The following is a 17,380-nucleotide window of genomic DNA, read 5'->3' as shown; positions in this document are numbered from 1 at the left end:
TGTAAAAATAAGTAATGAGCTACAAAGTGCAATAAAATGAAGTACGCCTGCACTTTAGAAGAAAATCTAGAAGATTTAAGAATTCTATAAAGAACCTAATTGTTGAAAAATTTAGCTGACTTTGGAGGAAAATTATGTGATGGTTTTCAGTAAGCATGTCTCAAGGTCAGTAAGAATGGGTCAAAAGTTGACTTCTGAATATATTCCATAGTTCTGACTGTCTATAAGTTATTATGAGGTCTGATACCATTACAGTCCAATCTTCCAGTACTTTTTCACATGCTTTATACTGGAGAATTTACTTATTTGCTCTAATATTTGAGCTCCTATTATATAACACAACTCTAAGTGCTGGGACACAGTGACTCAAAGAGACAAACATCTTGCCCTCAAAAGGCTTATGCTCCAATCGGGGAGAGCGATAAATATAATTATATGGTGATAAATGCTATGAGAAAAAATAGCCAAAGCCTAATCCACAACAAGGTCCTGCCTTTAATTCTACAAAGACAGAGAGGTGAGGAAGCTGCAGAAGAACAGTTTGAAGCTAGCAGTGTTGGTTCATGAGGTTTAAGGAAAGAAGCTGTCTCTGTAACATAAAAGTGCAAGGTGAAGCAGAAAGTTCTGATGTAGAAGCTGCAACAAGTTATCCAGAAGATTTAGCTAAGATACTTAAGGAGGATGGCTATACTAAATAATAGATTTTTAATATAGAGGAAACACCTCCTATTGCAAGAAGATGCAATCTAGGACTCTTATAGCTAGAAAGAAGTCAATGCCTGGCTTCAACGCTTCACAGGACAGGCTGACTCTCTTATTAGGGGCTAATGCAGCTGGTGACTTGAAGCTGAAACTAGTCATTGCTCATCTACCATTCCAAAAATCCTAGGACCCTTAGGAATTAGGCTAAATCTACTCTGCTTGTGCTTTATAAATGGAACAACAAAGCCTGAATGACAGCACATCTATTTACAACATAAGTTACTAAATATTTTAAGCCCACTATTGAGTCCTACTGCTCAGAAAAAAAAGGATTGTTTTCAAAATATTACTAGTTCACTGGCAATGCATCTGGTGACCCAAAGCTCTGACGGAGATGTATGACAAGATCAATGTTTTCATGCCTGCCAACTCAACATCCATTCTGCAGCTCATGCATCAAGGGTTCATTTCAACTTTTAACACTATGATTTAAGAAATACATTCTCTAAGGCTAAACATGCCATTCATCAGAAACAACGATTCCTCTGATGAATCTGAACAAAGTAAACTGAAAACCTTCTGGAAGGGATTCACTATTCTAGATGCCATTAAGAACTTTCACAATTCATGGCAAGTGGTCAAAATATCAACATTAAGTGGAGTTGTAAAGAAATAACAAAAAGTTGATTCCAACCCTCATGGATGACTCTGAGGGGTTAGACTTCAGTGGAGAAAGTAATTGCAGATGTGGTGGAAATTGCAGGAGAACTAGAAGTGGGGCCTGAAGATGACTGAATTGCTGCAAATCTCATGATAAAACTTTCACAAATAAGTAGTTGCTTCCTATGGATAAGCAAAGAAAGTGGTGTAGAAAGCAATGGATGTAGAATATTACATAAACTTAGCTGATGAAGCAGTGGCAGGATTTCAGACGACTGACTCCAATTCTGAAAGAAGTTTTACCGGGGGTAAAATGCTGTCAGACTGTACTGCATGGGAAATCATTTGGGAAGGGAAGAAGAGTCAATTGCTACAGAGTTTACTGTTGTCTTATTTTAAGAAATTGCCTCAACTACCCCAAACTTCAGCAACCACCACCCTGATTAGTCAGCAACTATCAACATCAAAGCAGGACCCTCCACAGGCAAAATTGCTGAGGGCTCACATGATGATTAAAATTTTTTTTAGCAATAAATTATATTTAAATTAAGATATATACACTTATTTTTAGACATAATGCTACTGCACATTTAACAGACTATAGTATAGTATAAATGTAACTTCTATATGCAGTGGAAAACCCCAGAATTCATGTCTTGCTTTACTGTGATGTTTGCTTTATTGCAGTGGTCTGGATGAGAACGTATAACACCTCCAAGGTATGCCGGTACTTCCATGGAACAACTTCTTTAATGAGAACTGTTGGAATTTAAGAAAAACTTGCACACTTTAAAAAGTGGTACTTTAAAAGACTACTACTGGTAGTCTATGATGGCCTTTATATGATCCATTTTTTAAAAATAATGCCTGATTCTTTGAATAACATTAGGTTGAAGGCATTTTCTACTCATTGGGTATCTGCATTTCTTCTTTTATAAACTGCAGTTCTCTTCTATCCTTTTATTATTGATTTGTAATGCTTTACACAAAGTTAAAAGATTAAAAGTCTAGACTTTCTAAGATACTAGATTTCTGTTGGAGGTTACAGGTACCCAGAACCATTGCACCCTCTTTCATCCATTCATCTGTCCTCAGCAGCTCTTCTCTGATATACTTCTGGGTGAAAACTATTAGGACTAGTAAGAGAGCAAAGCATGTTACCTACAGCCTCCCACTTACACTATTACCACTAGTAAGTACATTTTCTTCCTTTGCTGAAAGGACTTACCTACAGCTGTATTTGTTCCACCAACATTTATATCATTTTCATCATCAAACTCAATCCTGACTCCTTTTCCATTGCCTGCTGAGACTCCACAACCTCCGCTTCGACAGAGAGAAATTGGAACAACACCATAGACATAAGCTAACATAATAGGAACACCAATACCTAAAGAGGAATTAAATTAGTCATTACAATCCAAAAAATAAATCACAGAAACACACATTTTAGAAGGTTTTTTCAAGAGAAAGTGTACAGGAGAAAAGTGTTAGGGTTCTGTAACTCCTGACCAAAGCGGATTTACCCAACTATTAAAGGATGCAAGCAGATTTAAAGCTTCTAGCTTATCAGGTGACACATATGAGGTTATATATATAATCTTTCATGTGCCAGGGCTCTAAACTTTCTCTTGGTGGGGAACCATTAGTAATTTACCAACTATCCCCCAAAGGCGAGCCTCTTAAGTTTATATTACTTTTTTTTTTTTTTTAATATTACTTTTAACCAATTTAATTACTAAATGAGAGGCTTTCTATAGGCTCAGTTTACTGTCTCTAAATAAAAGTAACTCTCTTACCTTTAACAATAAGATGCTCTGGTTTTCAAAATTCTTCCACAAAACTTTAATTCTACAAAATGTGAGGTAATAGCTATTTTTAAGTATTTCTTACCTACAGTTACTGCAGCTACAACGGGAGACACGATTACGGACAATGTTACACCCCCTGCTATGGCCAAATTCCGTTTGTGCTTTGAAACATCCTTGCCTTCATATCGATTGTGAATCTTGAATTAAAAATAAAAATGGGGATGATAGATTAAAGAAAAAGCATATTACATATTTAATTTAAATGAAATAGACCTACATTTGCTGCAAGTGTAAAGTGATTTATTTACCTTATAACTTCATAGTCAAGTGTCCAAATTCAAGGTAAATATATTATTGTTCTTAAATCATACTCTTATAATTTGCTCTTTATTAACAATTTGTTTACATAAAACAGTGATTTAATATATTTTACTTTGTGTTTATTTTTAAACAGTCTTGAATAAAAGTAGTCCTTATAATCTTATTCAGGAACAGGATAAATCATGTTTTGAACAAAGATAACATTAAGAACATTATTTTCAACACAGTTAGGAGCTGGATATTTGACCAATAGGATTTCTAACAAATGTATCATTCCACAGCCTTCTAAATAAGCATCCCTAAGTAAAAACTGGTTCCTGGAAGAGGTGTACACAGTTTTTGGAAAAAAGAAAAAAACCTGACCTTAAAAAGCAGTACTAATAAGTTAACATCACTAAAAAGAATGAATTTTTTCTCAGATCCCTTTTTATGAAGAAAAATATTATCAAATGACTCAGGATCCTGGACTCTTATTTATAGCTCAAAATAAAGGGTACAGAGAGACAAAAAGAACAAATAATCCTGCCAGAGGACAGCAGTCCGATCTACTTGGCATCTCTACAGAGTATAGGTGTTCCTAATAAACAGAACTTAATATCACCATGGAAGTTGATTGTGAGATATATGAACTTCAGGAAATAGCTCAGTATCTCTGTTCTCATGGTTTCCAAGGGCTAACTAAAACTAATAAAGTACATTCCCCTCTGTTTCAAGACAGATTCAAAACAGCCTCAAAAGTGTACAGGCAGTCTCTAAAGTAAAATACCTGACTTAAAAACAGTATTACAGATGAAGCAAAATAACATAATCTATCATTATCATGTGGTTATTCTGAAGGCTGTAAAGTACAATGAATCTTGTGGGATGTTTTAAACAGTGAGAAGGCTGGGGTGGGGAGACAGGCAAAGTATGCATGGACAAGGAACATTTCTATGTTCTAGTCAGAATCCCGTTTTCCAGAATGAACTGTATGTCTCGAGGAGTGGGCCTCCACACTTCCTGAACAGTCCGTACAGGCAGAGATGGCAAAGTTTCCCATGGCACCTTTCATTTTTCTTCAGTATTCCTTGCGACTCCCATTCCCAGAAAACTTAGCACCGAAGCAGAAAAAAGCCAAAGCTAAAAACTGATGAAACAGACTTGCAAAAGCAGGCAGCAAGTATCTGAGTCTTCCAGAAAATTCTGCATCCTCAAGCACTAATGTTCAATTACAATGATCGTATCACCCTACTGACTTCTGGCTCACTTTTTTCTGTTTTACTATTTTGTGTCACATTTTCTATTTCTATTGTAAAAAAAAAAAAAAAGCTCACTTTTAAGTACTTCATCAATTTAATAGGTTTTCCTGCGTTGGTTTGTATCCCTAAACACCACAGAGAACATGATTTCAATGGAAAACTAATGCATCAACTTGCAACCATTTGAGGACACATTTGAATAAAAGGAGACTTGTTACTGCACCTAAGACTGAACAATGAGGTAAATAATCTCTCCTCTATAAATTATTTGTAGGTATGTACAGTACAACAGTCTCTCTTCCCCTTCTACTTCAAAGTATCTGAATAGTCTTGTTTTTAGCAAAACCTTGCTTTGGACAACTCTATGAAAAATTAAAATCTGTTACTATGTTTGGGACTTTAACAATTAAGTTTAGTTACTTAAAATCTTGTGAAATAAACATTTGGCCCATAAACATCTCTGTCTGGCTTCAGTTTCAAGCAAATCAAAAAATAACATGTACTATTATTTCTGACTATAAAAGTAAGTATGTTGAACATTACAAAAAAAAAAATTTGGTTGTTTATGAAAGAGGATCAGCCTTGTCTTGAATTTTGTTCTAAAAGTCAGAACTAGAATCAAATGAAACAATTTAAAGGAAAATGGATTCTGACTCAATGTAAGAATTTTCAGTACAGCTCCCTGAGAGCACAATGGGCTGTCGGTGGTTGCCCCACTACTGAAGTGCCCAAATGTATCAGGGATCTCACATGAAGAATCTGGGCGTCTTGGTTTAAATCAGCTCTGCCTCTTCCTGTGTAACTTAAGATAAATTACATAATTTTTTCAAAACTTCATATTCTAACATTAATTGAGGTTAAAATAAGTCAAAGTATATAAAACATCTACCACACAGTTAAAACTCAACAAATGTTAGTTCCTTTTTTAAAAATTCCTGTACTTTGTTCTGCTTGGTGCAGGGTTGGGATTAGATAATTTCTGAAGTTACTTCTCAATTCTGAGATTCTACTAATTTAGGGAGCAGCAGACTTCTTAAGCACTTCATAAATTATCCTTTTAACCTTTCAATAAAAAATCATTTGCTTAGCTAATGAAATATAATTCATCACTCAGGACAGTGGCAAATACTGGGCATTCAGACTTTCACAAAATGATTGTAATCTGCAAAACTGCATATTTACTAATAGCAATAAAAAAAAAAACTTTGAAGTTGGAAACGACTCAGGAACTGATTATTCTTTTGCCTTGAAGGCATAAATTATTTATCTATTAACTTCATAGACCTGAGTGTACAAGGACACATGCATGAGAAAAATGTCAGATGTGTATCCTTTAATATTTTATATGTAAAGTTTATAATGCAAATGTGCTGAAGTTTTCAGATTCAGGTAGATAATTTTCAAGTAAGTCTACTTTTCATGCAGACATACAAGCTTGCCAAACACTGAAAATTATTATCGTATGAAAAAATAGTAATTATTTTATACTTAAGATGCTAAAAGTGACCTTTCAAAACAAACAAAAAACAAAACAAACACAAAGCAAAACCATCAGTCTTAAATCTAAAGATTAAAAATGAGATAATAAATTAACAAGGAGTCAAGCATTTTACCTTCCGGCCCACATACACAGGAATGCCAATGATCATGGCAGGGATAGCAATGCCAGCTATTAAGGCAATTCCTACAGGAGCACCAACAAGTGTGCCCAGCTGCCACAATATTTTCTTCTTTCGGCTCCAGGGTTTCTTCCCCCAAAAAGTACATCCTGATGGACTAAAGGAAAAAATTACAATGTAAAGTAACTGCTGCAAAACATCACAGTAACAGCTTACTACAGTACATTCAGCAATGACTATAAAAATTCTCAAATTTAGGAATGAGGGGTTTTTCCCCTTTCTTTGAATTCTGGGTTTATTAAAAGCTAAAAAATCAAGGTTAAGAACCACCATAAATTATATCAAAAGGATACTAATAGCTGGGATTCAGGTTAAACACTCATTCCTTGTCTGTTAGCCTCAAAACCTTAGGTTTGTCTTTGAAGAGTATATTAATGCAAAATATGCTTATTTTATCCCTGTTTTAAGACACAAAATTATCTGACTATATCATAAATTCACTCTGTGACCTAAATGAGGAAATTTATATATGAGAAAATCAAATGGAAATATTTGTGATCTAGAATAATTAGATATTAAATGCTAACTTTCTAGTTTAACAGAAACAAAGCCAGGAATTTCCTGGAGGTCCAATGGTTAGGACTTGGTGAGTTCACAGACCCAGGTTCAGTTCCTGGTTGGGGAACTAGATTCCACAAGCTCTACAAAACAAAACACAAAGCCAAACAAAAAAAAAGAAAAAAAGAAAAAATTTCCATTTCCTATTTTTGACTAGCTATTAATCTCAAATGACTGACATAGTAATTGGCTTCCTGTTAAATTTAAGCAGCTAGAATAAAATAGATCTCTTTAAGTAATACTAAGGATAATGCTTTTTCAAAAAAAAAAGTCCTTTTGTCTTACAACATAAAATTTTATTTAGATGTAAGCAGTCCCTTCTACAAGCTTACCTTAGATAATGTAAATCTGAGATCTCTTTCATACACAACCAACAAAACTCACAACCACAGACGGCACACGTCATGTGATTGCAGCTCCCATCGTTCATCTTTATTATATAAGCAGCACATCGTGGACACGGTTTTATATCATCAGCTATCAGGAAAACAGACATGTTTAGTACATAAAACTTGTCTAAAAATAACAATTTCTAGTCTAGTAGATAATCAACTATAGCATTGCCAAAAAATCTTAACGTGTATAGTTTGTTAGCTGATAGCTTTAGCCTGCTATTTTCAGCACATAAAGCACTTTTTTTCCCCCTTTCAAGAAAAGGAACAATTTTACATTAAATTTTCAAATTGTAAACATTTTTCAAACAGCAGCAGAACAATGAGAACGAAGAATAGCAAAATAATAAAAAAAAGAAATGAGAACCAAAGGCAGCTCTAAGCAAACTGGAAACTATATAAAGTTTGTCTTTGTCCTTCCCCCACAGCTGTCTTCAATGAGCAGCACTTCAAGTTCTAGAACTTTTCTAACCATCTCCACTTAAATATAATGTAGATATTCCCCAGTCACTCAGTGGTAAAGAATCTGCCTGCAATGCAGGAGAAACAGGAAATGTGGGTTTGATCCCTCGGTTGGGAAGATCCCCTGGAGAAGGAACTGGCAACCCACTCCAGTGGGAATTTCTTGCCTAGGAAATTCCACGAACAGAGGAGCCGGGCCATGCGGTCGCAAAGAGTCAGACATGACTGAGCAACTGAGCACACACATAAGTAGCTAAAGGCTATAAACAGTAAGGCATGCCAGGATAGCTTTAGCTGATTCTACACAGTTTAGGTATATTTGGCTCTTCCCGGAATTGCTTCTCAAACAATACCTACAAATTATTATTAATACCTTTGGAGTTCTACCCTAAAAACTTCAAGAAAGGAAATAAAGTGAATCAGTGAACGAGTAAGAAAATCCATGTCCGTTATATAAAATATCAAGTGTTGAATTTAAAGTTTAATTTTAAATTCAACTTTAAATATCGAGCAAGACTTCTTTTTCTAGTAGCATAAAGTACATGACTCTTTTAATATGCTGCGGTAGGAATATAAATTATTTTCTTAATAATCTTCTGAATTTTCCAAGTTTTTTCCTTTAATAATCAATGAAAAAAGTAAATATTTTTCTAAAAATGATTGACATTCCGATAAACAGTGAAAATTCTATGAATGTACGATGGTCAGACTTTTTCTAATTTTTGAGATTTATGATGTATGTTTGCTCATGTATAGATTTCCAGGCAACTTTAAATTTCTAGCCAAAGACATAAAGTTTTCTTAGTGTAATCCCCACCAAGGTATGATTTTGAATCCCTGATCCTGGAATTGGTAATATCGAGAAATAAAAATTGTATTTTGTAGAACATGTAAATGCAAAGGATCCAAAAAATACTATTTAAAATCTGTAACTGTGTGATATTAGTACAATAAGAAATAATCTCTAAGGAATATTAGTATTTAAAATAATTGCTAAGCTTTGCATAAAACACCTTTATTTTAAACAACAGTTTTGGACCATCTTCAGCTATCAGTTATATAAATCATCTGTGACACTTCTTTTTTTCCTTTCTATTTTTGGACAATAAAATCTTTCCAACTCAATACCACTTTCTTCTACAAAAAAAAATGAGTGCTTCTGGGACAGAAATGCTAACACGTAAAACACAATTAAAAGGAGACCAGGGACTGAATATTTATTGCATTTTTGAGTAAAATAACAGGTGTTCTATATGTGTCAAATATTTTACTAGAAGAAGTTAGATGTAAATACCTGCTGCTCCAGACTCTTGACTATAACTAATGGATGAAGAACGTATAGTTCTCAGACGTAAACTCTGAGCTCTCTCCTGTCGAGCAGCATCACAGGTCTGATTGGGGTGCCAAATCTGCTTACAGTGGTAGCAAAACTCTGTTCCACAGCCTTCTCGCCCACAAGTTAATTTTGGACAGCTAGCACATCCAAATGCTATCACAGCATACCTGTAAAGAATAAGAAAAATGATTTAAAATGTGATGTAAAATAAGAGATATTAAGTAAAAAAATTATCTAATTTAAATGCTATTCTTGAAAAAGTTTTGTATTTATGCATGAGCTAACAATCATAAGCTCATGAAACCTAAACCTATCTTCCTATCAATATAAAAATGGGGATAAATAAACAGTTCACAAAAGACATATAAACGGCTAAAAAACATTGTTAAAGTTTAATTTTCAACTTTTAACTAGGACACCAAACTATATAGCCTATTCCTAATTTTATAAAAATTCTATTAAATTAGCATTGTATGCACACAGAAAAGACTAAAAATACACCAGTTTCCCTGGTATTAGGGTTTTTTCTTCTATATATATACTTATGAGGCCAATTCATACATTTTGTGAGTATCTTGTATTTATGCATAAATTCTCACATTTTTGTTTTTAAGATGCATGGCAGTAGTCGTCTCTGGTACCAATTAATTTCTCAATTCTCGATCAGGAAATGTGTATTTTTTTTTTTGCTGCAGATAAAAGACTGAGAACAGCAGATTGGCGACTAATATCTCTTCTCTGAGTTAAAATTTTTGGCACTTTAAGAATTTCTGGCTTAAATAAATTCTGGGCACTCTTAGATATTTATTCCAGAGAATGAAAACTTACATTTATACAAAAGCCTATACACAAATGTCTACAGCAGCTTTGTCATAGCTCCAAACTGGAAACAGCCCAGATGTCTTCAACAGATGATGGTTCAACAATCTATGACACATATATATAATGGGATAGTATTCAACAACAAAAGTGTTGATACACTTAATAACTTGGATCAATCTCTGGGGTATTATGCGGAGTTAAAAAAGTCAGTCTCAGAAAGTTATATACTTATGATTCCATTTATATAACATTTTGAAATGACAAAATTTTAGAAATGGAAAACAGATCTGTGGTGGCCAGAAGTTAGAAATGGGGTGGAGGCAAGGAGTGGGCAGAAGCAAGGTGATGTATTTAAAAAGCAAGATCTTTTAATATGAGCGATCCTTTTGTGATGGAATTGTTCAATACTTTGACTATGGTGGTGGATACACAAACCTACAGGTGATAAAACAATATATAACCAAATACACACACCAAATGAGTACAAGTAAAACTAAGGAAACCTGAACAAGAAGATTGTATCAATATTGATATCCTGGTCGTGATGTTGCTATATAGCTTTGTAAAATTATACCATTGAGGAAAACTGTTCGAAGGATATACAGAATATCTCTGTATTATTTCTTACAACTACACATAAGTACAATCAATTATCTACATAGACCTTTCAATTAAAAAAGTGTAGAGCTTCTGGTTCTCTTTGAAAGAAAACAAGTCATCTATACATAAAAGGCTTTTGTAAATATCAAACATTTTTGCCTAGAAATTTAGGGAAGTTTTCAGGGCTTCTCTTGTTACTGGCAATAAAATTTAAATACTAGCTGTAACAGATTTTTATTGAATTTCAAGATAATCTATTAAATTATGCAAAATATTAAGTGTAAGGAAGCTTCTCTAATTTTGGACCTCTTGCCCCCTTAGAATTTCATCTTTAAACTTATATTTTATATATTAAATTCTAATTTATTTCTGATAGGCCATTTACTAATTACCATCATCTATCATAAACATGTTCAAACATGAATGAATTGAGGCAATTTAAATCAACACAGGGTAATCTAGGAAAATTTTGTTTCCCTGAGCTCTAAGATTTCCCTGAGGACTTATTCACTGCAGTCTCAATAAATAGAAAACAATTCTTCAAAGACTCTTTATTTTCTCCCAAGTTATAACCTTAAGCAGTCTTTATAACAGTAGTAATTTTGGTGAAAAGAAAATGGTATTCACTTCTAAATCTCTTCTCTACCCTAATTTTTCTTGAAAAAAAGGAGAGAAGAGGAGGGACAGAATGGGGAGACCCGTGTGTGTGTGGCACAATGGTAAGACCAACTATTTTTTTAAGTCAATCACAATTTACCAAAGCTTTTAGACTACCAGACTCCACTTCTGCCACTTATTACTTGTATAAAAGTTACACATTGCCTGCCTACAACTATGTTTTCCTGAACATCTAATAGGGATTCACTGAAGTGTGGCGTTCCTGGTGGCTCAGGGGCAAAGAATGCGCCTGCAAACGCAGGAGACACCAGTTCGATCCTTGGGTTGGGAAGATTCCCCTGGAGAAGGATATGTCAACCTACACCAGTATTCTGGGAAATTCCATGGACAGAGGAGCCTGGTGGGCTATAGGCCATAGGGTCACAAAAGAGTCAGATACAACTTAGTGACTAAAGAACAACAAAAGTCTGGCTTAGCCTCAGTATTCAGCCAAAAACAGCTTCAGCTTTGGCCTTGACCTTTTAGAAGGCCAAATAAGCAAATGACTGCTTCAGTGACATTTCTAGTACCTCTGCATTTAGAGGATGAGAAGGTTGGATGGCATCACCGACTTGATGGACACCAGTTTGAGCAAGCTTCAGAAACTGATGATGGACAGGGAAGCCTGGCGTGCTGCAGTCCATGGGGTTGCAGAGTCAGACACGACTGAGCAACTGAACTGAATGACCATTATCATTTCTACATCAATATAAATAATGTATATCATTTAAACATTAATATGTGAATATTCATTTTTAAATAAATGCTGAAAGCCTTTCTAAGACATAACACAGTAGAAATCTAATTGCTTTAAATGATGAAATTTTACTGGACAACTTAAGTATATAAAGGTACACTGTGCTGCAAGAAGAAAATGTAACAATATTTAGTGATGACTGTGAAAGCCAAATTTAGATACAAACTTAACAGCTTTCAAATTATTAAATAGGGAAACAGATTTATAGTAAATATGAATGTCAAGATTGCTTTAATTAGATAAATTTAGGAAGAAAATATTCTTTCTGAGCAAACAAATATTTATAAAATATATGAAGCAGTTTAGCAGAAATTGGGCTAAATCATAATTCTAACCTTTGTAGAGGCCATTCAGTATACTAGTATATCACTAAGCAGAACTTTTAAGAACTGACAATTTCTAATTAGTGATGTAGGCTACCTAGAGATAGCCTTTCAAGAAAAAGCCTTTTTTGGGAATTCTTCACATCATGATGAGAATTAAAAGCAGAATGTCAATTTTGCCATTTCAAAATATCACAAGTTCCAAAATCTAGCAAAATATCCATAAAAACATGCTATAGCAAGAAAAGTGAGGACTCAAAAACATAGTTTCTTCTCAATAATCAAATTTCCAAACAGCTTTATAAATTCCTTTAAGATGGAAATTTCTTATAGTTTTGAGTCTAGAGACCTAAGTTTGTTGAAAATGACTGTTCATAGATAGTGTATATCTATTTAAATATTAAAAAATATGTAGTTATTATCAGGAGAAAACAGCTGACATGTTAGAATAATAATCAGTCCTAGCATTATGATGTCAAACATTTAATATCTGATCACTAATTTAAAAAAATTATTTCTTAGAATTTTATATTTATTCTTGTATCCCAGAAGTTCATTCCTGGCGATATTACACTTTGACTGAGATGAACATTGATTAAACATCTGGCCATTTGACTTCTCTGAAAATGCAGGTTTTTATGTATTTCAAAAATTAGGACATAATAACAAGACAGAGTTATGCTATTTATAAAAAACAACGAGTGTGTGGAGGGAGGGAGGGTAAGAAAGAGAGGAGAGAGAGGTGAGGGAGAGGAAAAGAAAGGAATAGTTACAACACATCATACGTACTCAAATGTTAGAACTAAAGTACATCAAAATTGTTTCATGCTACTCTGCAGCATTCTCTTAAATAGAAAAGCTAAGATATTCCTAAGTGCATAGCTAAACATTTAAGTCCCATTCAATCTAAACAAATTCCAAAGAAAAACGGGATTGCCTTTAATAATACTAACCAAATATTTTCATGACTGAATTCTGATAACCATAAAAGTTAGGGTATTTTGTCTAGAAATTTTTTCTTATGCTAATAATTATTGAGTATTTACTATGTAAGTATTCCATCTTCATACATATTCAATCCTAATAGTAACTGTTAAGCACATTTTATCATTTTATTGTATAATATATCAAGGAATTAAATGTACGAAGCATTCACATATTTTGAAAACAGAATGACAGGACTCTTGAAGATGATTTTCATTGTGTGGGAGCCACACTTTTTTTCCACTAGAAAATAACTTTCAATTATAATGGAAGCAAATGGTAAAGCATTTGCTTTAAAGAAAATTTTCAATGCTCTAGTGCATTAGGTATTATTTGTGAAAATAACACGCTCAGCAGTTCATAGAAATAACTGAATAATATTAGTTAACCAACTAAAGCTCTCTAGCTTAAACAGTACTCAAACCTTGGTTCAGAAGATAGTTCTATTTCCTTTTATGATTCCTTATTTAACTCCAAGTCTTACTTTCCATCTCTATTTTTCAGCTAAAGGTCTCCAGTTACTTGAAATGCTTAAACCTTTCTACTTAGCAGGAGAAAGTGGGGAAGAGAGAAGGGGACTGAAACAGAAGAGTTTTTCCAGAAATATTTTCTATTTGTTGGATTACTAAAAGTGATCATATTAAGAAAGAACTGTGGTAAAGTTAGGACATACTAAGAAAAATTATTATTTTTTTTTACTATAGGATTTGCTAAGATAATTTTTTCTTTATTTTTTGTTATTTTAATTTTCACAACGTGTGTTGGTTTCTGTCATGCAGAACAATGTGAATGAGCCATAACTACACATATACACCCTCCTTCGTAAGCCTCCCTCCCTTACCCCCACCCCAACCTTTAGGTCATCACAGAGCACCAGACTGGGCTCCCAATATTATACAGCAATTTCTCCCCAACTATCCCCTTTACACACGACAGTGTGTATGTGTTGATGCTACTAACATACCAATTGTGTACATAAATAGTAAACATTATTTTCTAAATTTACTTGACCAAGACATCTATTTCCTGGGAGTGTTTCACAGTCCTGGAGTTCCATAAAAAAGCACCGAGGAAGTAGGAATACCAACTAGGTTGTACATTCCACCTAGAACAAATTCTTTATGAAGGAACAAGAAAGAAGAACAAACTATACCTAACATGAAATGTAATCCTGAGAAAGACATAATAATCTCAATAAATGTTTTAATTAAAAAATGAGGGGAAAAAATTTTTATCCAGGAGTCCAAGGTAACTCCCCAAAAGCACAAAGCCTTAATTAACAAAACCTTTAAAGAACAAAAAAATATAATTAGAAACACTGAAATCAGTTGGACCAGTTAAGGGGAAAAGTCAGTTTTTACATTCAAATCAAAAGGCTCATGATTCCACTAGCAAGAAGTTATTATTCCGTGGAAAAGGAGTGACTTAATTTATGTATTTGAGAGAGTCTAGACAAAGTGAGGTTCATTTCCTGGTTCCTCCTTTCAGGATCTGCTTTCCTAGATAGGATGCTTTCTGTTCTGCTTTCCCGTACATGCTGCAAGGAAGGTCTACAGTTGTCGAGAACTGCCCAGGCTATTTGCAGAAGTCTGTCTAATTTCAGGGTGGAGTGTTACCAAGCCATTTAGGATGCATATCTAAAGCTAACTTCTTTAGCTGACTAATTAGTAAGAGAAAGTTGTTATGTCTCCTGTGTCTTATGTATCAACTCAGTTCTTGTTTTCTAAGGCACATGTATTTGTTTTCTTGGGAGAAAATCAAAGTTGGATCTGTTGTCTGTTATAAAATTTCTAAAAGGTTAGCTTACAAAAGCATTTCCAGCATGTCGAAAACTGGGGAAGTTATGGCTAAAACCCGAAGAGGACGGGAATTAAGAGTCATACAGATAGCACAAAATTCTAAAAACACATATTCTTTAGTTCCTAAACCTATGGTGCCATTCTTTTTAATCCATTATTAACAGTTTCTTCCACCAGAGTAAGTTAGTATTTAAAGCCATTTAAATGTCAGAAAATCCACTCAAAGCTTCATAAACCTGATTACAGTTGAGCACATTACTTTAAAATGGTTTATTAACTGTTTCTAAGATATACGATTTATATTAATGCATATAGTCAGATTTGTTCATTCAATAACTCTTTATTGATCATGGGATAAACCTGTGGTTATAAAGAAAAAAAATAGTTTTATTTTTGTATTTGTCTTCCTGCTCACAAATATTAAATCACTTTTTATATTCTAGTATAATAAACATTCCTGCATATTCAAAGCTCCCCAGTAAAGTCAGAAGTACTCACAGGAGATGACATGGATACTGTGTGCTAATAGTAGGGTAGTCTTAGCCAGCTGAAACAAGTGATGACAGACATTAAAATACCAATTTTTTGCTATTTACCTAGACAATGTACAAACTAAGTCTCCTAGGCAGAAGGTAATAGATATTTTTATCCAAGACAGATTTTATACTTCCCCTCCTACATGTCCCTCACCACAATTCTTTTCCTCAGCCATGGCCATGGCCAGAGTTTTCTCTGAACCTGTACAGACTGGCATGTTCAAAAAGCCATCCAGCTAACTACCCTGATTAAATCACCACAGAGGTTTGGCCTCCTAGACCCTTTCTCAACAGAGGTTTTCAGAAATACATACTGGCCTTTAAACAAGCTTAATCTTCTCTGGCCCTCAGAAGAGTAGAGAGAATATTATGTCAGAAACCCTCAGAGATCTCAAATAGAAACCAGATCAAGTTTTCTTTTTACTCTGACCTAAGAACAATTATTTCTCAGTGTGTTAAATAAACCACAGGGTGAAGTAAAATTGGTGTCAGATACAGAAAATGGTCATTTTGATAAGTATCAAATGCAAGAGAAAAGACAAAATTTTACATCTAGCATGAAAGAGTCTTTTAAGTATAATGTATTGAATGCAATGAAAGGGATTAAAATACTACATGCATAAGCATGCCTGTAGTCCTAACATATACTGTGGGTTAAGCATTGCTATGAATAACTGCCAACAGCCAGATATTTATCAGTATCCCTTGTGCCAGATTTCAGCAATAAATGTAGTTTAAATAAAAAAATTTCCCTCTGCAAATCCAAAGATTTAAGTAAGTTCCAAGATGGAAGAGATTTTCATCTTTTGTTAATTATTAAAAATGCCCAGTACCTGGCACAAAGGTACATTAAATAGTTGAATAACTATCTGATTTAAAAAAAATAAAAATAAAACTTCAGAAATGGAGATGAGGAATGATAAATAAGAGTTATAAAAAGCTTACTGTGTGCTCGGGATTACTCTAGCAATCGTATTAAAACCCTTCTCAATCCTTAAAACAATGTGATATGATATTCAAAACCAAGTCTGTCCACACTCATGCTAAGTACAACTATAACTTTTAATACTCCATGATCTCATGCAGTATTCCATGTTATCAAAGCACACATATACATTTTGTCACAAGGTGACCTTTTCCACATAACACAACCATAAAATCTGCAACATAAGTATACAAAATATGCTCTCAACAATCTAGTGTTATCAGCATAAATCAAAAACAAATGAAAATAATCTCTGTGGCATTTTCTTTGTCTTTTGCGGGTAAGCTGACAACCACCAAAACCAAAAATTAATTTATAGCCAAATTAATCCAGGCTAATTCTTATTCAACTTATATAACAAATCAAGTGGTTTTCATAAGAGAATCTATCAAATAAGTGTTTCTATTATTTTATGTTAGTTTATATTTGAGTTAACATTTATGTCTTCCTCTCCAAAATACTTAAAATACTAAGCCATTTTACTTTTTACCAATGAAGTCTCAACAAGAAGAAAATGTGCAAAATACTTAAAAGTATGAGATTATGAAAAAAATTTAAATTTATGGAGAAATATCATACCTACCAAAGGATTTATAAAGAATAATAAAATGAATACCCCCTGCATCTACCACACAAGTTAAGAACAGTATCAGTAGGGTGATCATTTAATTTGCAACCTAACTGGAACACCTGAAAAAGAAAGGTAATGCTATTAAAATGTACATCAGTACCATAATCATGAACTGGAACTACCTTGG

At 33.8% G+C, this 17,380-nt stretch overlaps 1 protein-coding gene across 8 annotated transcripts in view; it reads right to left on the bottom strand.

Moving 5' to 3' along the window:
• The window catches only part of RNF19A (ring finger protein 19A, RBR E3 ubiquitin protein ligase), a 52,619-nt gene that overhangs the window by 5,096 nt on the left and 30,143 nt on the right, over positions 1-17,380 (bottom strand). For 7 of the 8 annotated variants that reach the window (XM_043879279.1, XM_043879280.1, XM_043879284.1 and 4 more), the window contains 5 exons: positions 9,118-9,326; positions 7,302-7,446; positions 6,346-6,508; positions 3,256-3,370; positions 2,591-2,752 (listed from right to left, as the gene is read on the bottom strand). In XM_043879279.1, coding sequence (XP_043735214.1) covers positions 2,591-2,752; positions 3,256-3,370; positions 6,346-6,508; positions 7,302-7,446; positions 9,118-9,326 — 794 coding nt within the window. Of the gene's footprint in view, positions 1-2,590; positions 2,753-3,255; positions 3,371-6,345; positions 6,509-7,301; positions 7,447-9,117; positions 9,327-9,758; positions 9,777-17,380 lie in introns of those variants that run through there. The other variant, XM_043879286.1, reaches the window with a different exon arrangement.

Source organism: Cervus elaphus, chromosome 21 (genome assembly GCF_910594005.1).
Source record: "Cervus elaphus chromosome 21, mCerEla1.1, whole genome shotgun sequence".
NCBI classification, from domain to species: domain Eukaryota; kingdom Metazoa; phylum Chordata; class Mammalia; order Artiodactyla; family Cervidae; genus Cervus; species Cervus elaphus.
The sequence above is the reverse complement of the archived record's forward strand: the minus strand, read 5'-3'. Positions and strand labels throughout refer to the sequence as shown.